At 38.6% G+C, this 23,936-nt stretch overlaps 1 protein-coding gene across 1 annotated transcript in view; it reads right to left on the reverse strand.

The window, feature by feature from the left end:
* Window positions 1-23,936, reverse strand: part of LOC123980620 (pro-neuregulin-3, membrane-bound isoform) — a 358,599-nt gene that overhangs the window by 34,099 nt on the left and 300,564 nt on the right. Inside the window, exons 5-6 of the mRNA XM_046065115.1 lie at window positions 17,708-17,710; window positions 3,103-3,126 (exon numbers count right to left, since the gene is read on the reverse strand). Coding sequence (XP_045921071.1) covers window positions 3,103-3,126; window positions 17,708-17,710 — 27 coding nt within the window. The remainder of the gene's footprint in view (window positions 1-3,102; window positions 3,127-17,707; window positions 17,711-23,936) is intronic.

Here is a 23,936-nt window from a genome sequence, read left to right on the forward strand (position 1 = left end):
CTGCTACTCATCTTCTTTCTCTTCTTTGACATTGAGCAGCACAGCCCTAATATTTTGTAGTCACGATGCATTTCACTTCCTAAGTTGTCAAAGTCGAAAACTTTTTCTACCTCGCCTCCACATGTAAAAGACAACTGAATGACATAAATGTCACTAAATCTTATCACTATGTAAAACACATGTGTCCACCTAGATCCATTCATCTGCGCTTCAGTTTGCCAAACTGCCTCCTTCTGGCACAAATGCACCTGGATGGAAAATGAAAATCAACATGACTTAAAATCCATCTCACCCTAAAAATAGCTGCCTGCAACACTTTGCTCTAACATTGATTTACAACCAGGTGGAACATCTTGCAGTCAGAGCTCAGTGATCTCTGATGGAAAGGAAATATTGATGCCCACATGAGTGACTGAATAGATACAGTGAGACGGTCTCCCCTTTTGCCAAGCAATATGAAAAATATATAAAGAGGAAGGCAGGATCCCAGAATTCTTGAACATATTCTCTGGTTCATTAAGCCTTGGGTGGGTGATGTTGGGTGAGAGAGAGAGAGATCTCAACCATCAGACACTTCTTTTCTAATTTTAACCTCAGAAACTGACTCTGCTGGAGAGGGGTGGTTCATTCTCTATAAATCATGCATAGGGCTGTCTGTGAAAAATAACTACCATGGGATTAGAGTATTTTGTTTAAACCCAGTATCAAAATATTGTATGCACATTCAGAATGTCTTACACTTAGTATCAGGTACACATCCTGTCTATTGCAATCCAATTAGGGCTGTCCCCGACTAAGGATTTACATAGTCGAAACAGAAATGTCAAGTCCTGCCTATAGTTGACTGATAGTGGAATCATGTGTGCTTTTGTACGCGGTGAGGTGAGGCTTATTGAAGACCCTTTTCTCTCTCTCTCTCTCTCTCTCGCCTGCCATTCACCGGTCTTTTGCAGAGTTTTGCGTGCATTCTGTGCTGCCGACGACTGCATGCATGTCGCGGTTCCTCAAGGGTCTATTTCAAGTAGCCTGCTAACTAAAAACGATAAAATATTCTTTCTGTGGTTCATCAACAGTGATGAATTACCCGAAAGTCCCGCGAGGTTCAGACAACTCGGGACAACACCAGTGAAGCTGGAGCTCCATCTCTTTAGCAAGTGTTCCTCTTCGCCAACTACTCACATACACGCTACACCTACACATGCGCACTGACCCGGGGTTAGGGTTACAATTGTGGATTTATTTACGCACTTTAAAAATATTTATTGAAAGTTTTATTATTTTTACATGTTTATTTCCAGCATTAAACTTTGACATGTAAATTATAATAGGCTGTATATTAACGTATTGGAAGAAAACTGGTGCAATATATTCAAAGGTGTTAAAAAACATTTTCCCACCGTATGTAAGTAAAACCACTACTGACTACTCTGCTGACACCAATGCCATTTGCTGCTGCAGCTGCGGCCGTCACCATAAACTTATGCGTTAAGCATTGTGTTTAGTTGGCGTTACTATAATTAAATGTTCATGTATGTGTTTATATAAGGGGGATTTGTTCTCGCAGCAGAATCCTAGTTGCAGCTCTGATTCTTTGAAAGCAAGGAGCAGAGCATTTTCCGCCAAATATAACTGTATAACAATTTGCTAAAAATAGTCAGTTCCTTACGTAAGTGTCTCTGAATGAAAATTTATCAATTTGTGGATGACAAGGATCCTCCCAAATAATGATATGGCATCACTTGCTATAAACAGAAACAGGATATTGCATGGAACAAGGACAATCTTTATATACACTATATTGATATTAATTCTAGTTCAAAATGAAGGCTTGATTTGTTTTTTCACAAGTAAACCTCTTTGTACAATATGTATTTACTTAATTGAATTAATAACAAACATTTGTAATAGATGAGTTTCAGTAGTTTGGTATGTAAGCTTTTTATTTATTTTCCTCAGGAAAAATCCTTCCAAAGTCACAGACATTAACAAACTAGAGTTGAGTGTGGGAGGTGCTTATCTATCTGTGCACTGCTTAACACAATGCTGGAGAAGACATTGGCAGGACTAGAGACGTTAGCTAGGCAAAGAAAATGTGGCAGCCTGAACAATGTTGCCGAGGCATAAAATCTCTCACTGAATATAAATGGGAAAACCTGCAAGACAGCTCTGTGGAAAAGATCATCTGTCACTGCCAAGTTTGCATAGTCTCAGCAAGTTTCCTGAAAAAGCTTCTGTTCATTTCACTGCAAATGCAGTGGTTGTACAGCAGAAAAAGAAGCATGGCACTGCTTGTTCCTGTGAAATTTTACTTTGAGAATGTAGGGATGTCAAACCAGGGGGAGGCCATTTTCCTAGATGATCCATTGCTTTCCCAACCTGTCCGTGTGGAAAGGGCCCAAATTATACCGACTGAGAGAGTGAGTGGCTCTGGTTAACAACAAGCTTCCATGTCGTTAACTAGCGCTCCTCAGCTGTGATACCCGACACAGAGCCTGCGAGGAGAGCCAAGAACAGGAGAGGGGAGCTTGGCAACGAAGAGGAGGACCTGCTGGCATCCACCCTGCACAGCCTCGTAGGCATGTGCACGGGAAACACACAAACATTCAACACACAATCACTGGAAGAATCTCATCAAACTCACACAAGTAAAAATTAAGGACTTCAGAAACACACTTTTGAACATGTGCCATGCATGTGCACACATACACACACTTACTAATGAGGAGTGCATTTGTTAGCAGTGCCAACATCATAAAAACTCCCTCACTGTACCCTGCCTTCCTCTCAGTTCTCACTGTTTCCAAGGATACTGCAGCCCATTGGTATTCTGAAGGGACACTTCATAAGCAATTGTGAGAGAAAGAGAGGGGGAGCGCAAGAGAGAAAGAATGCATAAAGATAGAGATGGCACAGAAGGTAAATACAAACGTGTAGAGAGCGTAGAGAGAGATTTAGACAGTGGCTAATATTTCAAAGGACTGCTGTGCAGCAAGTGCACGGAGAAAGAGGATTTTATGGTTGTAAATAAACAATGCGTGTACTGTATGTAAGCAATCAGACGCATGACGCATGCAGTTGCAAAGACATGAAAAGCTTCCTTACCCATAAACTCGATGCCCAAGTGATCTGTTGTTTCAGGAAGCAGGGAAGAGAAGGGGAGGGAGGGGGAAACGGAGAGAGACAGAGAAGAAAATGAAGTTATTATTAAGAATAGTACAGTATGCGTAAGCATTATGACAGAGTGTATAGCCAGATCACATACTGATTTGTTCTTTCATGTAAGCACCTGTGTCAGTATTTTATCTGTTGTCATATAGAGTCAGAAGGCACATGCTAGTAATGTTACAAGAAATGACACACACACACACACACACACACACACACACACACACACACGCTTGCTCTGTTGTATTTGTGAGGACCCTCAGTGATGATGATGCATTTCCTAACCTTAACCCTTATATTAACCAAAAACTAACTCTTAAAGGCCCTGATTGCTTATTTCTCAATGAGCTTCTCACTGTGAACAGTGGAGTTATTTTCCATAAGAGATTTCAATAAATTGATGTCACCTACTCCCATGCACAAATCAAGAATTGGCTAAATGTGAATCAAAATCTGATGGCAGTTACAGTAGTAAGTTAGTTTACTGTTGCCAGATCACCACTTCCACACAGTCATGTTGAGTTAAGTAACATATCATATATATATATATATATATATATATATATATAGTATATGTGTATATATACACACATGATAAACTCCCCACCCCAAACCTGGTGCCTACATTACCCACAATGCAACTCGACTGCTCCTAGAGGTCCCTAATTTCAAAGCCTGAAAGATGCTAAAATGAAGACCTTCCCGGGAAATATGTGACCTTAACATTTTAAAGTACAGAGTTACTGTACTTTCTTAATTCATTCATTGTTTCATCCCCAAAAAACAACTACTGTCTGTACTGAACAAGATAAACAAATTTACTCTTCACAGCTGCACTTTAATTAAAGTGCAGCTGTGAAGAGTCTGATCATTGCTACAGTGACTTGGATTACAGGTGCTTCCCTGGGCTCTGCAAGACTGGAAATCTCTCTCACTGACTGGAAAATAATCTAGAGATAGTGCTGAAGTGCTGTCTGTGGTGTCACCGCTGGCTTTTACCACACTGACAGTGACTTTATCTCCTGAGTGGTCCTGCCCTACATCTTAGAGTAGGTGAGCTGGTCTTTCTAATGCGAAAAGCTCTGTCCAATCTGCCCCCAATCTTTTCAGGCAATGTTAGCACAGATGTAAGCGGATCATTTTTCACTTTACCAATGACCCAGAGACCTCTCTCCACTGCCTTCTCAATTCCTCCCTTCAAATGCTGGCAATGTGAGACAGGAGAAGATGAACAAGATAACCACTACTCTCACATGATAGCTTTTGGAAAAATCTACATTAGGGTTTTGACAAATTTTTGTCAACCATACAGTTTGTATATAATCCTCAAAGAAAGTCACAGTGCTGTATATTTATAACAATGTAGAATATATTGATTGATGGGTGGGTAAAATGCATGACTTGTGACTTGCAAATCATACCACTTCTCAAAACAATTAAACAAAATAATGCTACATTTTACCAAGCAAACCAAAAACCATATTCCATAAAAAATACCACTAAACATACAACATCAGATCTCATAAGAAATGGGCACATTTTTTTAATGAATTTGTTAATACCTGTATGGCCAAAATAAACCATGTTTCCCACACAGACTTTAGTAGGCTGCCCAGGTGCGTTAATGGTTACCACAGTATATTTAATGACTCATTTTAGCACTTTGCAGAGGAATTAATTTGTATTCTCTTAAACGTTTTTACATAATATATACAAATACACCATTCCATTTTATTTGTAGCTCTAACAAACAAATAATTTTCCATAAAATAAAAGTTACAAAAGTTGACAGTGTATGCTGTCAAATATAGTTCTTAGAAAGAAAGAAAATCGGCCAAAATCAGAATCGATAGGTCCATTCGGCTTTAAAAAAAATTTAATCGGCCAAGAAAATTGCAATTGGTGCATCTAAATTTATTTAAAATGCTTAATAACAACACAAGTGCATATGTATTTTTAGTCTTGGTGACCCCATTGACTCTCTACACAGCCAAAAGAATTACAGTGTGATCTATCTTTTGAAATTCTGCAGTTTTGCAGCCCTTTGGGTAGAGCTATAAGCACAGCTATCTGCCAGGGTTAGAAACTCAATTTCCCATGGAGCTCAATGAGTAGGGCCTAGCACTAAAGCTGCCAAGGTTAGGGATTTCATTTTCTGTGTAGCTTGGTCGGTAGAGCATATATCAGCACCAGCACTGTCAGGATATGAGCTTCACTTCCCACTGGGGCCACCCATACTCAAGATGTATGCACTCCTGCTGCTGTAAACCACATTAGATGGAAGGGCCCACAAAGTATCATATGTTAAATATGCTCTGCGGAAACTGATGGCTTTTGAATCATTAGGTTGGGTGACAGATACCACTGAAGATGCCATATTTGAATCTAAAACAGGCTGCAAACCTTCCAAATATTGGGAGATACATTTTGACAAAAAAAGGATATTGTTTTCTCATCACAAAAGGTTTACCAAAAGGAGGCACAAAATCAAGAAGCTAGATTTCTGACTCAGGAATGGTGAGGAGAAAAGCACAACAGAGTGAAGGTTTCACTTCTAGCAGTGGAGGAAGAAGTATTCAGATTCTTTACTTGAGTCCAGTTTAAAATACCCAAATACAAGTCCTGCATCCAAAAGCCTAACACAGAGAACTTTATTTACTTTATTCAAAAAATGCTAAACACAATCCTAAAGCTTCCAAAGATACCTAATGGCTAAATTTTGGGGAAATTAGTATATAATGATGCACAAGACATCCAGTTTCTTTACAATGTAATGGTGCCGTCAACATAGAGTATTTTAAATATTAAACTTTGTGTAAACATCATGACAATGTAACTGCAAGTGTAAGCAGCATTTAATGATGTATGCAGGAGGGGCAGCAAATTTGATCTATTTTAAATAATGTTTGGTAGTTTTATCTATCATCCTATATTATCACATCATTATACAGAGAGTCATAGGTTATTATAGATAATTTACTTTTATGTAAAGAGGGATAAAATGGAAATAGTGATAAGCACTAGTTCTTGAGTAAATGTACTCGTTACACTGCTGATTTTCAGTAATTTAAATAGAACCAACACCTTCGTCTAACCTACATCACCAACATGTCAACCATCTGAATCTGCTGATAAAATGCAGAGTATATTAATGTGTAGAACATATTTCAGTCCAGTGCTGTTGAAATTACCATATAACTCTACTGTTTGTGGACATTAAACTTGACATAAATGGCCCACTGAAATAGCCTTGACATTTCTTATCCTTCTCATTTGCAATCTTCTTTTCAAAATCTACTCAAATAAACCCACACACCACAAAGTAACCTAGATGGAAAAACTAAGCAAACCAATGTGGCATTTTATATGAAATTAGATGCGTCCCACTATGTGTGTGAGTGTGTGTGTGTGTGTGTGTGTGTGTGTTTGGGTGTCTGCAGCCTGAAGCGGAAGGCAGGTGTGGGTAGCAGGGAGTCTGTAGCATGTCACCCTACTTCCCCTCCCTGTGGATCCTCACATGGTGATGAGGAAAGGCTAGGTATCTGTGTGTGTGTGTGTGTGTGTGTGTGTGTGTGTGTGTGTGTGTGTGTGTGTGTGTGTGTGCTTCCTGCCTACTACTACCTCTGGAGTGAGCCTCACAGTGGAAGACAGATTAGCTGACCTCCACAGGGACGCACACACGCTGATTTACAGACTACACTCATTTGAGAACGCTACTGTATCATATTTTGCCATGAATATATGATTATAAAATGAGCAGTGGTGGCATCACGTAACACATCATAAAACCTAATAGCCCTGATGTGCTTTATTCTTTCATTTAGTTAAATTCGGGACTTACCAGTAAATTCCTGACAGACAAGTGGTTAAGTTCAGCAAGCAGCATTTTGCAACGCATAATGTTAGCAACTGGTTGGCGTTCACTGACGAGCTTAGCCTTTCTGATGATGACTGTGTTTTCACATCACGTGATTCTTGTTTGGCCTGACATAAACCTTTATTGTTGTTGTTTATGTTGGAGTCTGCGTTGTGGTGGGAGCCGGTCGTTTTGTGTTGTGAGTGAACTGCGTGTCGTTAGCTGCGGTGCTATTGCTGTAGTCAGAGAGAGGCTCGGGAGCTTGCACGTAGCTGCATCCCGACCCGATACCTTCACATAAGAAGCAGAATAGTGGCAGTTCTAAGCAACAGAGAAAACAGGCGTGTGGTTCATTTCTAAGTGAGGCTACAGCCCATTGACAAAAAGGCAGTAAAAAAGTGATTGTTTCGTGTTATTTAACTGAAAAACTACATATTTATTTTATTCCCATGATGTCAAAGGCTACAAAACTGATACAGATACGTATTTAAAAATTTAGGAATTTTGTTTTTGCTGTGCAGCCTTGTTTTTTGATATTGTTAGGAAATGTTATAGTTAGGTTCATTGCTGTCCTGTTATATCAGTAAATATAATTACAGTTTTAATTGGCTATAAAAATACTACTAATAAATTACCATTATCATTATAAGCTTAGTGTTCATGCGACTTTTCAGTTGCTTTTAGTGAAAGATTTCACCATGCTTTACTTAAAGAATAATTTCAGTATACCCGGGGCCCTATTTTCACATATTTTTGTGTCCAAATGATTAGTAGATACAAAAAGTTTTGAAATCCGAGCAGTAGATGGCTTTAGACACCCTTGTTTTTAACAAGAAGCAAGAAGTCTTGCTCAAGGTCAATTCTTGTTCTTTAAATCCTGCGAGGCGAGTTGTCGCAGGAAGACAAGGGTGGAAACGTGAAACAGAGTTGGACAGAGGAGTTTGTTATGTTGGAGTAACGTTAGGAAATAAAGTCTTGCTAGCACTTCCTTTATGTACATAACAAACTCCTCTCTCTTTTTTCCACCGTCGTTTCCTGCAACAACTCCTCTCTCATGAGATTTCAGAGCGAGAATTGTCCTTGAGCGAGACTTATTTCCTGTTTCCTTTCCATTTCTGCTTCAGTTTGTTCTTTGCGTGCTGCACTTTAGATGTTTCTCCTATACAAATTCTCTTGTGCAGTCTTTGTTTCATACAGATAATGTTTGTATTCGTGTGTCTTCAAGTGCACGGCAACACACACTAACATACATAATATTCATCTCTTTTACATCCCTCTGTCAGATAAAAAATGAACTATCCCTACAGATGGCTATGAGGGAGTGATTGCATCATGTTCACATCTCAGACTGACTGATAGCTTTTCTCTCCATGTGTGCAGAACAGAGAATACACTACATGCTATTTCCAATTAGTGCTCAGCACTCTTTAGAGAGGGAAATAAATTGATATTTTGACAGATGGCAGCTCTGAAGGAACGGAGAGCAACTAAATGATCGCATTGCGTTGTCCACTGTTCAGGCTTGATGAAATTCAGTGTGGATAAGTCACACAATCATGTGATGCAACACTCAACAGAGAGTCTGGGTTTCTCAGTTTTGCTCTCTCTTGCTCTGTGTTACACAATATTTTGTTGTTTCCTGAATGTTGCAGGTGCATGCACATATCCATTGGGATCATAGCTTGTTTTTGTGCAGTGAAGTAATGAAAATGCAATGGCAAGAATAATAATAATAACTATTATTATCATTAATTGTTTTAGTAGTAATAATATGGAATCTAACATCCCAGAAATAGCTGGTAAGATGTAAAATGATGTAAAACAAGTAGAAAGCTGCAATAACTGCTGCCTCCAGGTTTGCACCCTGCCAATAATACATCTGCCTTTATTCTATTTTACAATTATTAATTCCAAACACCAACAGAAAAACAAAAGTGACATGCAAAATGCTTGTGAAACATACCATTGTCAGCAGCTAAGAAAACAATGGCATTCAGCTCAAAAGTGGTTTACTTGTTCTTCAAATTGCTCAGGTCACATGTCTGTCCTAAACTGTGAGGAGCATCCTGTAGCACGCTATAGTCTGACAGATTAATGGCTGGGCATGCAGAGCAGAAATATGTGTTTAAAAATCCCCAAACAATCTATTTGCTGATTGAGAGTCTCAGTCATTGTAGAATGTGAATGTCATCTTTCACTAACCTGTTTTATCATTTCATCATTTGTTCCCTAGTATCCCTCTTTTTTGTGTGTGTTTTTGCCTGCAGCAGTTGCTATGGCAACAAGGTATCTGTATCTTCTGACCTGGCAGAAACTCTTTCATCTGAGCTGTCTGCTCTGCATCCATAAATCAGAGTAGTCCAAACAACAGGCCCGGGGAGGTTGATCTACTTATGCCTTACTTTACTACCTAAAACCCACATTACAGGAATGAGCAAGAAAATTACTAACAGACTCTAGAGTCATTTTTATTATGTTGGAACTTGCAGAGAGACAGGAAAAAAAGCTTTAAAGCTCTACTAACCAAATTCTCCATATTAACAATGATTCTACTGACTATGAGTGATGTAAAAGGGAGAATAATCACCAACTCTGCAGTTCTACAAAGCTTTTTAGCCTCTTTTAGTCTATTGGTTTGATCTACTGTACAGTTTAGTTTTAATGCTCTCACCAACTTCGTTTCCACCTGCAGCAAGAAGCTGTTATCAGTACACAAATTCTGATAAACCCACTGTATGTAGCCTGCGTAACACCAAATGGCAAAAAGTTAGCTACTAGCAGGTGAAGAAAGTGGGACATACTGTAGCAGTTAAAACACTAAAAGGAGCTGAAAGGAGAGTGAATATTGGATTTCGCATTAATCAGGTGGACGGATAACTCCAAATGAATAACAATTGTTACTCCATGTTAGCTAGATATGTACACATGCAATTGTTTACAAATATTTTTGCCATTCCAAGCTTTTAATGTCACGATATGTCAGTGTTAAGTGTTTTCCCCAAGATACTGTCATTAAAAGAAATGTAAATAAACACAAACTTCAGCCATCAGAGTAATCTGAAATATGCTATGATCATATTGAAAAATCTGTGCATTGTGGTTCGGCAGTAGTCCATTGATTCACTGGTGTTCACTGTGTTCACAGCCCTCCAGGCTGCATGTCAAAGTGTCCTTGGGCAAGATACTGAACCCCGAATTGCCCCTGGTGGCTGTTCCACCAGTGTATGAATGTGTGTGAATGTTAGTTTCTGTTTGAGCACTTAGGCTCAGTGAATGAATGTGTGTGAATGGTGAATGCAGATGTTGTGTAAAAGCACTTTGAACGGTCGAAAAGACTAGAAAGGCGCTATACAAATACAGAGCATTCACTGGTTTTAATCCTAAACCAGCCAGCGGAACTGCTAGCATTGTAATGATGAAAAAATGAGAGAGTAGGATAACTTAAAGCCTGGTCCACCAATGGATAACCAATCCCACAATGAAATGAAATGGTGTGTAAAATACCAGGCGGTACAAGATACAGAAAGGCAAGTTGGGGAGACATCACAAGCCAGTTTAGCCTAGCCCAAACCAGGATATATACCTCATAGACCTTCAGTGCATGAAAGAAAAAGTGAGTGCAGCTATCTTAAAACATGTGTGGCTAAATTTGGCAATTTTATGAAAGGAGTTTGGTTGAATATAAACAAAAACAAAAATAAACCAAAATAGAAACAGATATTACATAGGATTTTGTTTGTTGTTTTTGTTTTTTTGCAGTGCACAAATTCAGCTCTTATCCTAATTACTTTGCAACCCTATATCCTATTTTGAGCTGCCTCATTTTCAAATTCTTCAAAGTCTTCCACTCCCTCGCTCTCAGTCTCTTGATTTTGCTCCTTCTTTAGTGTGGAAACCTTACTTCATCAGTGAATTAGGATAGAGATTAACTACAGTTCAAAGAAATGGCAGCTTCACAGATCCAGCCTTAACCACAGTTTGTCACACCCTTTCAACCACCCAAGGGCGTAGTATTATTAGGTAGGGACAGAAGGGACATGTCCCTAACAATATTCAGCAACTATTGAATCATCACTAGCAATAATTTTGAAAAAAACTGTCCGTGTCTTGTCATTGTATTTAATAGACAAACCACAAATTAGCAAAAGAATAACATAAAACTAAAGAAGTCATAATAATAATAGGTTGCTTCAAGTAATATGTGCACGTTTTAGTATTTCTTGGCAGTCTCCAGTTATTTAGTTTATTTATATGTTTGGACTGCAGTGTGGCGTCTTCCCCCTCCCCAATAGCTCAGTTGTCACCGCTCGCTTAAAGAGACCTTTGCTCTGTTTGCAACTGTCCAGGATATTTCAAAACTGAAGCGGCTGTGAGCTGCAATTTATCAGAGGTTAGGGTGAGGTTTTGTGAATTAGTGGTGAGATTTATGCCTGATCAGAAGTGTTTTCGCTTAGTTTCAGTTGGTTTTCCACCTCCAATGGAGAGCAGTGTTATTATGTTATAAAATTATTATGACTTTATTCTTATTAAACATCAGAGAACACAGATATGTGAGATAGATTTTCAATGTGCAGAAAGTTATGAAAATAAGTAGAATGCTTGCTGAAACACAGGAGATATTAAAGTTCAGGTTTTTATAAATTAAATAATATGAATGAATGTGAAAAGGTCCCACATGCACATTCAAAAAGGTTACTTCCCCAGACAAAAGACACAAAAGAGGAAGGAAGCCTGCCTGAATTTTGTGTTTCCCTTTACATAAATAAAGTCTATTCTGGCATTAATTGATGCAGAGAAGGCAGTAGTTGTTACAGAAAAATTCAGAAAATGAACTTTTTAACGTTCAAAATTATATGGAGGTGGACCCCAGACACTACGGTTAATATGTGTCTCTCCAATGTTGAAACAAAACCTACACCCTTGCAACCCACAACAATCACACTTGCCCAAATTATCATCCATAGATGCAAATGCTTCTCACACACCCCTGAGCTCACACTTCACTTCACACGTTCACAAAATTATACAGAGACAACAAAATCTAAATAAAAATTAAAATTAAACAAAAGAGGCCTACTGTAGAGCCATTTGGACAACAATTTGTTGTGCTGAAAATTTCACATTTCTAAAATCTTCTGTTTATAAAATAAAATTAAAAAGCCTGATGAAAATGCATTTTTATTTCACTCCATCCCTTCATTAAAACCTTAACAACCCAAATCCTTGCATTGTGACCATTCACTCTCTGAGAGCCAGGTGGGAGTTCAGTCCATTAGACATCAACAAATGCACACACACTTCCTGCTCTCAATTTTTTTTTATGTTTAGCTAAAGAAAATGCATTTTTTCCCTCCTTTTGACGGTAACCTCCCTCACATTGTTTCCTGCCCACTGCACAGCATTAAAGTAGAGTGACATAAAATGAGAGTGAGAGGTCTAATCATACGAGACTACTTTAACTGACTTTGCCTTTGTTTGGAGTTATAGGGTTGAAATCATTTTCACTCTCAAATAAATAGACTGAACCTTTTGGTGCTGCACAAGGACACATTTCACATTAGTGATGTTTTTGGGAGCCTTGAAGTTAAATGGGCTTGAAGTGTATTCATAAATATGACTGTTGATGAAAGCTGGAAGAAAAAGTTATTACCAATCTACAGTAAATTTTCAATGTCAAATAATGATTTATCCAATGTTTTAACATTTGGATTGAGATGGGATTCAGTGACAACTTCTGAGTCACCATGGGAACACCTACAGGGATCTGTCAATCATCATCGTGTTCACATTCCTGAGAACACATCTTCCTTTGTGGCCCTTAGGCTTTCTATTCATCTTTTTCATTCCTTTTACTGTTATGCGTCATCAATTTAGGATGTTCAGTGTGATCCTGGTGTTATTTTTGTGGGTTGATGTGATTTTTCTTTTATATGTGCCCACCTTTCCTCAACATGCCTCGTCTACTTCTACTTTAGCTTGTGCCTTTCCATGATTTCTTCCCGGAATGGACAATATGAACAATATCCATAAAACAGGTGTGGGCTTGTTGCTTTCAGCTGCAGGCAAAAAGTGTAAGTGAAAGGAGTGACAGCCCAAGTTATTACAATTACAAAAGCAAAATCAAGAGTTTTCCAGCTCTAGAAAGAGCACAACTTTGGTCCGTTATTCAGAAAGCTTAATGTAATGTGGATGCATTGCATTGTGGTTTATTGGGGCTCATGTTGGTACAAAATAACTTTTTTTGAAAAAATTATTTTGGCATCTTTTTACTTAACACGGACTCAGACACCAACATATTTTTACTGTTTGTGCATGGTTAAACAGAGTTCTGCTACCAACCCTTATTCAGACTGGAGTACTCTACTGGCTCAGTGTGTAGCGGACACAATGTGTGACGTAAACGAAGAAGCTGCAGAGCTGTGATTTGAGATCAAATGCACTTACTCTCTGTGGTGCCAAGTTTAAACATTATTTAAAAAACGGTCTGTAACTGACCTCTCCTTGCAACCACTTCATTGCTAAGCAGGGTTTCGTGTTTGTCATAATACAACTTCAGAAACAAAACTCAAAGTCAAGAGGATACCTCTAAGCTGCATGTGTTCTCTTATCAAAAGCATTTGTAGGGAAATTCAAATTTTGCTCTAATTTCTTCAGCTTCCAGGGTAATGAAAATTATCTGTCAAAGAGATTAATTTAATTTTGATATAATATTTTATGCCCATTAGTCACCATGTAAATTGAAGCTTCTTAATTACTCTGTAATTCATCATTATTATACATTGCAAAATTGTACAATTTTACATCAGAGAATTCAGTTGAACTCTTTTCTCTATGAAACAGTGAAAACAGAATTTACAAGCATATAATATTGGCTTAAATAACCTAACCTTGTAGCATTCATTAAGCTCCATAATAATATATCACAATAATAAAACATTTTTGAAAATGTTTTGTTCGTTTAGGGCTTAATCTGCATCATAAAGTTTCATTAAATCAAATTTTACATTTTAAAAGTTATCCACAGGACCGATCGGATGACAATTGCGGAGATGTAATGGAGAAATTGAGCCAGCCAGCCTTTCGATGCAGCAGAGGAAGGTCAGCTAGTGAATCACTGATGCCTCTGGGGCTTTTGGAAACCAGGAGGAAGGCGAGAGACAGAGAGGAGGGTGGCTCACCGACAGGCTTTGCAAGGATGAATGAGTAAGAGAGGAGGAGGTAGGGGAGAGTAAACTGTTCCCAAAAGCAATGAAATGAAGAAGGAGGCAGGAGGGAGGAGGATGAGAGAGAGAGAGGCAGGACATGTCAAAAGAGAGTTTGGGTAGTTCTGTAAGTGATAAAGAGTGTTAGTAGAGTTTTAGTAATCAACGCCTGAAGGGCACAGAGGACTGACAGAGAGGTACAAAAACAGAGGAGAGAGTGGAAAGAGAGCTGGATGGAGACAGACAGAGGGCAACCCATGATTCAGCAGGGCAGGGCACATGTCATGTACTTAAGTCGCATACAGTTCGAGACTGTCATTCCCCCTCTCTCCTTCTGTCCATCCTTCCCTTCACTCTCTATTTCATTACCAAGAATAAAATCGAAAAGGCAGGATAAATAACCAATTCCACTCTTGACTTGGACATTTTAAGGTAAGCTGCTCCACACGACAAGAGACACAACTCATATGGGGCAGAGGAAGTTTAAAAAGTTCAGACCATCAGTTTTGGAAGTATTTCCCTTTTGAAAGTTTTATTTTATCGTTATCCTCAATGCTCCTTAACTTGGAAAGTAGCCAGGTTCCAGATTCCAGGTTCAGTAGTATAAATAGGTCTGGCTGTCATGGATGGCTGCTGTTTGAAAAAATAACCAAGGCAATCTAAGATTAGTATTTGGAAATGAAAAATGGGGAAATCATCTTCTTGCATCACATCCAGAAGCCATTCCAAACAAAATTAGTGACAAGCTTAGATGAGATCAATGCAGCTGTAAAGGTTGTTGTGAAACATCAAGTCTTAAATTAACACATTTCTACATTTGACATAGGAGAAGTTAAGTGCTCATGGCAACAGATATTAAAGCTTCTAAGTTGACTGAAAGTAACATACTATGGGATGGCTAAAGTGTATGTCAGTCACTAAAGATTAGTATAGGAAGAAAATAACTCTTACTTCCAAACAAAAAACATAAATGACATGTAAGTTTGCGAAAGCTAATGTGAGTTAGAGTAAATCATGAAGTAAAACTAAATGGCCTGGGTTTATGAATCAAAATACTAAAGTACTAATGAGCCTGAGCCTTCACCCATTACTTAGAAGGGAATGAGAGGCGTGAATAACAACTGTAGCAAATTCAGTTTTTGCAATTGGAAACACAACTGCAAAAATAAATCTTTAGCTTCAGATCTCCAAAGATAGAGGAATAAACACAACAGCTCATCTTTTGCCTGGTTTTTAATGTCCATCCAAGTGCTCCAGCTGCCAATCAACCAACACTGGCTGTGCAGAAAATACTACTGGAACACTGGGGCCGGCTATCATAAGAAAATGGACATATTTACATTGTGTGTTTTTCCTTGATCTCAAACTCTGTTCATGGGTCAACAAACCCGGCATGAAGATGTTGCAAGAAAGGGGGGCAAAGAAAGGTAATCTGGGAATAGCTGGAGTTATTTTTATCTCACCAGCTATAAAGGACCAGTGTTCGTCTTAGTGCAGGGCAGTTTAATATGGCCACACAACCCAAACAGTGATCCTTGATCAGTGCTCTTGTTCTTGGAGGTTTCATGACTACAGGCCCTGAACTAGCCACATCAAGGTAGAGGAAAGGCAAAGCAGCATATATTTATTGTACCCAGACACTAGTCTTCAATTAGGCTCACCTGACAAAAAAAGAGAGGGAGATGAGAAACAAAGGCAGGTAGATGACTGAAGTAGAACAGGTCAGTTTTCCACTGTTCATACAAAGGGGTGATCACGTTAATGCTACCTTTTGGGGTTATCTTTTCAGTATACTTTTAAGCTAGGGTAGATAACATTGGAGAAACTAGCAAGAGACAGCTAGATCTTGAAAGTATCCAACCGAAAAATCCACCACCTTCCTTAAAGCCTCCCTCTAAAGCCACTCCCCTAAAACACATTTTCATGCAGAGAGGCTGCTAGGCTCCTTTATATTTTAACAAAAATAACAAATATGCTTCTGACATTGCCTATCAATAATGCAAATTAAAGCTCTAAAACCCAGACACTCCTTTACGTATATATATATATATATATATATATATATATACATAATTAAAATAAATAAGATACATAAAACTACAAGTGACCACTGACCACTGGATTGTAAATATGTAAAGTATTTATAACTCATTGTATTCTACCATCAAGTACCACCTTAGTTTAATTATTGTTATAAGTTTATATTTAAATATAAATTAGAAAAGTATTAGGACATCTTCAAAGATGAATTTGCTTATACTTCAGAATCAATGAAAGGCTGCATGCATAATAAACTATATATAAAATAAATAATAATAAAGTTTTTATTATACATTTGAGGTTTAATGTTTCTTTAGTCTCACTTTAATATCACAAAGAGAGTAGGGCAATTGGTCTTACTTATCCTCAGTACATAATGCAAGCCTTCCCAGGCCATTACGTCTGTGTTACACAATGTGAAGTGCAGTCAGTAATATTGAATGATATTGATTAATCATTAAATTAAGAGAGAAAATATAAATCATTAGGCATTGAGAAGCAATAAAAGGTAGTGTGTGTATATGAAAGAAAGAAGAACAAAGAGAGAGAGAGAGTAAATCGTTGGACACTCTGGATGCTTCTTTCTGTACAGAGACGATTTGTACAGAGATAGTACTTACTGGAACTCCCATCACTTGCACTGTCCTCTCATTGACAGACAATGACACTATCCTCGGTTGTCAACTGGTAAAGCTTTAGAAAAGGAGCATTAAAAAGCCATTTGGACAGGGCAATTTCAAGTCATTTTACTCCACTATCTCTCATCCAAAGGCTCCACCACAGAGGTCTACTGGCCATTAACACGTTTTCCACCTGCGTTCATTGCAAGTTGTCATAATAGTTTAACTCACTGGGGCTAGTATTAGGAGAGCTGTCATTAGATGAGACAGTTGCTTAAATCTCTAAAGTTATGCACGCGCACACACACACACCCTGATTTGAATCAAAAGTCTAACATATACTGTCATCTAAGGAACATTTAATATACACACATAAAAAATGTCACAAGGCAGCAACAACCAGATGCTCAGCTGTAGCAGCTACACCTTTCTACATTTTGCAGCCTACACCAGCTGCAAGCAGTAGATGAAATGATATCAAAGTTTTACTGCTATTGTTTTAAGACGTTTAGTTGAGTCTTGGAATTTCCTGCCATTAGTAATGGTTAATGTGCATCCAGTGTCTGAGCAGTGAAGTATTTTACAAACTGTGAATCCCTCCCTGTGCCTTATGTGGGAGGGACTAACATGCAAGAACAAAAAAAAGAGAGAAAGCAAGCAGTGTGCTACTCTGAGACGAGGCTGGAGAATTGCCTTGCCTTGTCTGCAACCCTTGCCCAGTTATTAATGACCTGTGACTGGAGGGTGGGTGCAAGCAGCGAGCATACCAGCCTGCACTGCTTTGGGATAATCTGCATCCCCCTGCCATATTCTTCACTAAGCACCAGCTGACAAGACCCATACTTCACTATAAATTGGGCCTTCCAGATCCATTAGGGTCTGTATGTGGGCACAGCCAAAAGTCTTGATCACATGCTCGATGGAAAACAGGACAATAAATATGAGGAAACAATGCCATGTTGTGTGGAATGAATGGCAAAGTTGTTTTTTTTCAATATTCAATCCAAAGGGTTTGCTATTCACTTGTGTAAGTATTTTCAGAAAGCCAAGTCACTCAGGGTTGCACGCCCGATGAATATGTGCAATATTTGTGAATTTCTGTTCTTGTCTTCTCTTTTCTGATCACTTGCTATTCCTGTCCTTAGCAATAAATGGTAGTAAATTGACCTCAGCAATCAGTATCAATGAAGCTCCACTGCAGTAGTTGCAGTGGGATGGCAGATGGCCACCCACCCTGAGTCTAGGTTCTACTCGAGGTTTCTGGCGGTGAAAAGGGAGTTTTTCCTTGCCACTGTCACCAAATGCTTGCTCTTAATGGGAATTGTTGGATGTTTGTAAATATCATCATTATCTATATGAAAAGTACATTTAGACTTCTATCATGAATTGGTGCTATATAAATATACCTAAATTGAATTGAATCAATGCACTGACAGAAAGCATGTGATTAAGGATGTGATTAACATTCAAAATCACAAATATTATCTGGAAAGAAATTCTTTTAGTATTCTAAATTCAATTCATTCATTTAGGGTGTTTATAATGATATGGTCACAGTGATGGCAAAAATACAATTAGGAATCCACACGTGAGCACATGTGGAACCAGCAGCACTGTGTGTCACCAGGAATAGCAGCCATGCTAATGCTGTTTAGTGACACTTCTGTGATTCTTGAAGTCAGTTAAACAGGCAGTGTGCTCTAATACTCTGTGTCGCTGTTATACTGGGTATTGGTTGAGATGCAAGCGAACCAGGAACGGCCCAGCTTGTCAGTGAGACACCTGCAGCTAATTAACCTCTGCCTATACGTGTGTTTCAATAGAAGCTGACAGGGGTATCAGTAGCAAGCTGCCAACGCCCCCTGCTGTGCAGCTGGAACCTGTAAATGCTGGGTGTAAATGACACTGCTACTTTCAGCCCTGAAAGAGAAAACTGTAATTAGCCTGTGGACAAGTGAACTGTTCTAAAAGAGGCCCACACTGATTCTTGCAGTCTCTCAGCATTCATGTGCAGCCCAGTAAATGTATACACAAAGAGCACCTTTCTTCATCGTTTAAAGTCTAAACCACAGTAAAAGTTGAATGGATAAATACATGTTTGGATACAAAAAACTCCACTGGCAACAGTACTACATCACCTGCAGCAAGCAAAACCATCAGACAGTGTGTCTACTGCCACCATCTACAGTAGCAATATTCTACTCTCTTCCAATCTTCCCTAGCTCTCCCTACTGAAGAAGTGCAACTGGGGAAGTACATCCATAAAATGAAGAATGTGATCTTGTGAGGGAATTTGAAATTTTGTGAGGCAAACCAGCCTCAGAAATTTTTCTGCAATTTAGAACCAACACAAATTTGATGCTCTATTACTATGCTTTGGTCACTGCAGCCCCCAGGACAGTCAGTAATGTTTACATCTGCCCTTGCTGGACACAGCTGAGACCAGATTATGACATTTGTCAGAGGCAGCTACCTTGTTCCGTCTCCCCTGTTCTTGGTTTCTCTCATTTCTAGTATTTTCTGCATGCACCATATTGTCTTTCCTTTTCTATATATCTTCTCTTTCACTCTCGCATGCACTTCAGTCTCAGATGGGACTGAGGATAAAGCTGTGGTAGCCCTGCTGAGAGACTATAGCAGCCCCTCCTGTACTTTCTTTGTGTTTGAGTCTTAAGTCTTGTTGATGTTGCAAGCTGTCGTCCTTTTTCACAAGAGACATTTGACTTGTCTCAGCAGGAGAAGTACAGGTGGAACTAACAACAATGATGAAAACATTTAGGTGTCCCAGTGCATGCAATGCATTATGCACTATGTTATTAATTACACCTGTGCTTTTGATTGCTGTGACACGACCAAATGCGTATACATTATATAACTGCTACCTCAAGCTACTGCTACCAATAGGTCCACTTGATGAGATACAGCTCCTCTAACAATCAAGAAGTCATAAATAATAATGTAAAAGTTAAATTTTTGGTGCCATGCCAATGTGAAGTTATGTAGACTTATAGGAGACTTCCCATACCATTAGATTTGTATGAACATTACACCTTTCCTGTGTTAATTATTTCATGAACAGTAAAACATTCTGTATGTTAGGGAAATTACCTTTATGTCTCTGTGCCTGGTTTTCGTACATGAAAGCGCAGGGCAAATTTGCTCTGCGCCTTTATTAGAATTTGCATTTACCATCTGTGTGTTATTTGAGTGTGATTTACCACAGATTAAAAGCAGCTCACTGGATTATGTTACTTATGTTACTAATTGTAATCCAGTACAGCGATATGCATGCAAGCACAAAAAAATACACGTCTAGTGAGAGAGGAGAGGGTGAACACTATTAATGTGTAAGATGAATTCTTTTCATCTGGTTTCAAAGTGACCTGCCGTCAAAGAGACTTCTTTTGTTGTTTTTAATGGATAGTCTAGATGTGAATGTTGCCATTTCCTTCACCTTGGACAGACGCCAATTAAACTAAAAGTAGTCTGTGCCTCTGCAGCTAGAGCTTCATACAAAGCAAGCAATATTATTTATAATATTATAAAGTACAAAATACAAAATCTTGATCTAGGGTTGAAAGGGATTCAATCTGCTTCCAGTGATTGTTAGGCATTAAAGAAACTCACATCTTTCACATCTTAAGAGCCAGACTAGCTCAGACGTTCTTTGGCTTTGGTTTCCTAAGGATGTCAAGCACGCAGACTTATAAGTCAGTATAAGAAGGAGGCCTGATACCAGATACTTCTGAGTGTTAAGCCAGCTCTTTTTCTCTTCGTCTTTCAGATGGTGTGAATTCAACAAGATGTCTGCTGAGACAATCACTTCCCAACACTGTGTGGGAATGTCAGGATGGAGAGGCAACCATGCAGAAACAGAAATGCATAAATGTAGAGGGCAGAAACAAACATGCACTTAAAGAAATGTGCCAGCATGACTTGAGGAATATAATCCAAGGACATTTAATAGCAGAGCTCTGTAGCTGCAACTGCACAGCTTTCTAACCGATTTTATGTCAAATGCAAAAAGGTGTGTATGTGACCTACAATATTTCTTAATCTACAGCTACTGATCTATACAACCTACTGTAATTATATGGGTGCTATTTAAAAAAAAGTGCTGGAAAGGTATTTTAAATGTCCTTTTTCATCAATAAATCCTCCATGTGCAAGATGGAGGATTTAAAAATGTCTGACCTGGCTTTCCTAGTGGCAGTTAAAAAAACACACTGGTTGGAGAACTAGCTAGCTTAGACCTTGTCACAGCAAGCCAGAGTTCGAGTCCAGCCCTTTGCTGCACGTTGTCCCCTCTCTCTCTCCCCCACATTTCCTGTCACTCTCCAGCTGTGCTATCATTAAAGGCTAAAAAGCCCTAAAAACTCTTTTTAAAAAAGAAAACACATTTGTAGATAGCAAAATAAGTAAAGTCTTAATAGGCAGATACTTGTCTTGTGTTTTTGGAGAGTTTGGGGAGTTTGAGCCTGTTTTCTGTTTGACTTTGCTAAATAATGAATAAAGATAGATACTACTACATAAAAGTCTGACACTATTGATTCCCAAATTGTCTAAATGTCAGTGTCACCTACAGAGCATTAACCCTGGAGCTGGAGTTGTTGACCTTTTTGCCCAAGGACACTTTGGTGTTCATTTAAACCAAAGAACTCACAAAAGAAATCCTTTTACTCAACTGCATAATATTCTATTGTTAGCATTTATGCAAGGCTCAAGCAAAAATGGAAGTATTTTCACAGTTGTGAATAATCAACCACATGTTCACTAGAGCATCAGTGTAACATCCAATCCAAGGTGACTTGCATTGCCCTTGCTTCAACAGTTGGCTCATGATAAAAGCATAAAGCTTAAAGTAATCACACATTTTATGCTTCCTTCATATCTTAAGGATTGAAACATGCATACAACGTGAAACACATGGTTGTATTCTGTGGGAAATTGGACTTGCATGGTTACTGCAATGTTATCATCTGTGGTGCACACAAACCTGCCAAGCATGAAATCAGATCTCATAAAGATAGTGTGAATTAAATTTGTCTTCAGATTTAAATCTCCAAATCTCTCTTTCTCTGTGTCTATGGGGTGTGATATGATGCATGTACTGTACTGTAGATGAAAATATGCTGATTCTGACTCTGCCTTGCAGCACAGTAAAACTAGACTGTCTCAACGCCCAGGCCAAGACAATGAATGCAAAAGGGCTATGTAGACAATAAAAGTAGTAAAGAAAGAGATTGAGGTAGGACAGAGAAGAGAAGGAGCACTGTTCAAAGAGAATATATTTAGAGTCTAGTTTACGCCCTGAATACTTCATTATCCTGCGCAAGTTCTTCCGAATGGGTAATGCCAATCAACAACCTCCCAGTTTGAACAACAAAAGATGCCTCGACAACAAAAGCGGTTTGAACTCAATTTGACATACTGTATGTAAGGATGACAACAAAAACCCTTTGTTGCAGTATGACAGATTCAGGGGAAACCTAAACAAATCTTTGATCTCAAACAAATCCCATCAAGCGAGTTACATTAGGTAACAAACTCAGTGTTGAGCCTTGTCAGCATTTTGAGAACTAAATGCACATCAGTGAGTCATGTGTAACCCCTGAGATATTCTGTGTGCTGGTGGCAAGTTAGTTTTCAGAGAAGAGAGTTTAAAATCTTTGTGATTGTTGTTGAAGTTTGGCTCCTACAGTACATAGCTCCATCATAGTCCTTTTAACCCTTACGAACCAGAATATGATGGAAAAGTTTCAAGCTGGCCACACACTGAGTTTTATAAACTCCAAAAATAATTTGTATTGATAAAAAGTTTGTCAGGCTTCATCGCATGTCTGACAGGTACCTTGTGGTGGAAATGTTGCATCAATAAAAATTATTTTCGGATTTCGCAAAAGTCACTGTGTGGACAACATCTCCTTTTTCCTTTGTGTGGACATCTAATTTTCAAGGTCTGAATTGCTTAAAGGGGACATATTATGCTTTTCCATATTTTCTGGCATATCTGTGATGTTACAATGTCAGATGTTCATCTTAAACATGGCCAAAGCTTCAAATAATGAGGTATAAATATTGTGAGCCAAAACCTCAGATTTCCCCCTGTTCTGAATGCTCACAATCAACAGTTTTTTCAACTAACGGCTCGGTATGATGTCATAGAGCCAATTTTCCATATAAGGTCATTTGCTCCAGGCACAATATGTCGGCCACACCCACAAAGTAAGGCACAGCCCCATCCTTCTAAACTGGTAAACATGCTTCAGGGTCTTGGCCAATCAGAAGACAGTGGTCTTGGGAGGGGGGACTGAAGCATCTCCAGCTTGTTGCAGACAGTGGTTGAAATGAGGGACTGCATGAAGTGCCAGTATAAGATTGTTTTCTTGTTTTGTTTTTATAACTTTGAATCATGCAAAGTTAACATAGAGGAGTCACAGAACCACAATATAGGCCTGGAAATGCAGTACAGTAGGTCCTCTTTAAATCGTCAAGCAAATAGGCAAAATGTGAGAGTGTGAGAATATATATATATAAAGTATACTGTATATAATTGTAAAGTGAACATGGGAACTTTGGGTTTTGGGCTGTTAGTCTGACAAAACAAGAATTCTGAACTTTTTTGCTCTCAGAACTTGTGATTCCACCATTTTTTTTTGATATTCTAAAGCCTAAATTATTAATTGTTTTATTCATTAGCTGCTGCCCTATTATAGAGCGTGATTTTCCTTCCTTCCCTTCTTTCTTGAATGTGTCTGTTAAATGCTTAATGTGCAGTAATCATATCTGGCATGTGTATTGTATTTCATTATTGATCTTGGAGCCTTTCAATACCGTATGTAAAGCCATTTCTTTGTAAAACCGTGTTTTGAATTGTCTAAAATATAGGGTGTGATACTCCTTGTTTTATTCAGAAGTCAAATTTCTCTCTCTCTGCTTGCCTTGTGTCTCACTCTCATTGTTTTTTGTAAAGCCATTGGAGTCATGACTCTCCTTTTGTCCTCTGGGACTCTGAGACAGTGTGATAGCCCAACTCAGAAGATGTGTCCACTT

Source organism: Micropterus dolomieu, linkage group LG12 (genome assembly GCF_021292245.1).
Source record: "Micropterus dolomieu isolate WLL.071019.BEF.003 ecotype Adirondacks linkage group LG12, ASM2129224v1, whole genome shotgun sequence".
NCBI classification, from domain to species: domain Eukaryota; kingdom Metazoa; phylum Chordata; class Actinopteri; order Centrarchiformes; family Centrarchidae; genus Micropterus; species Micropterus dolomieu.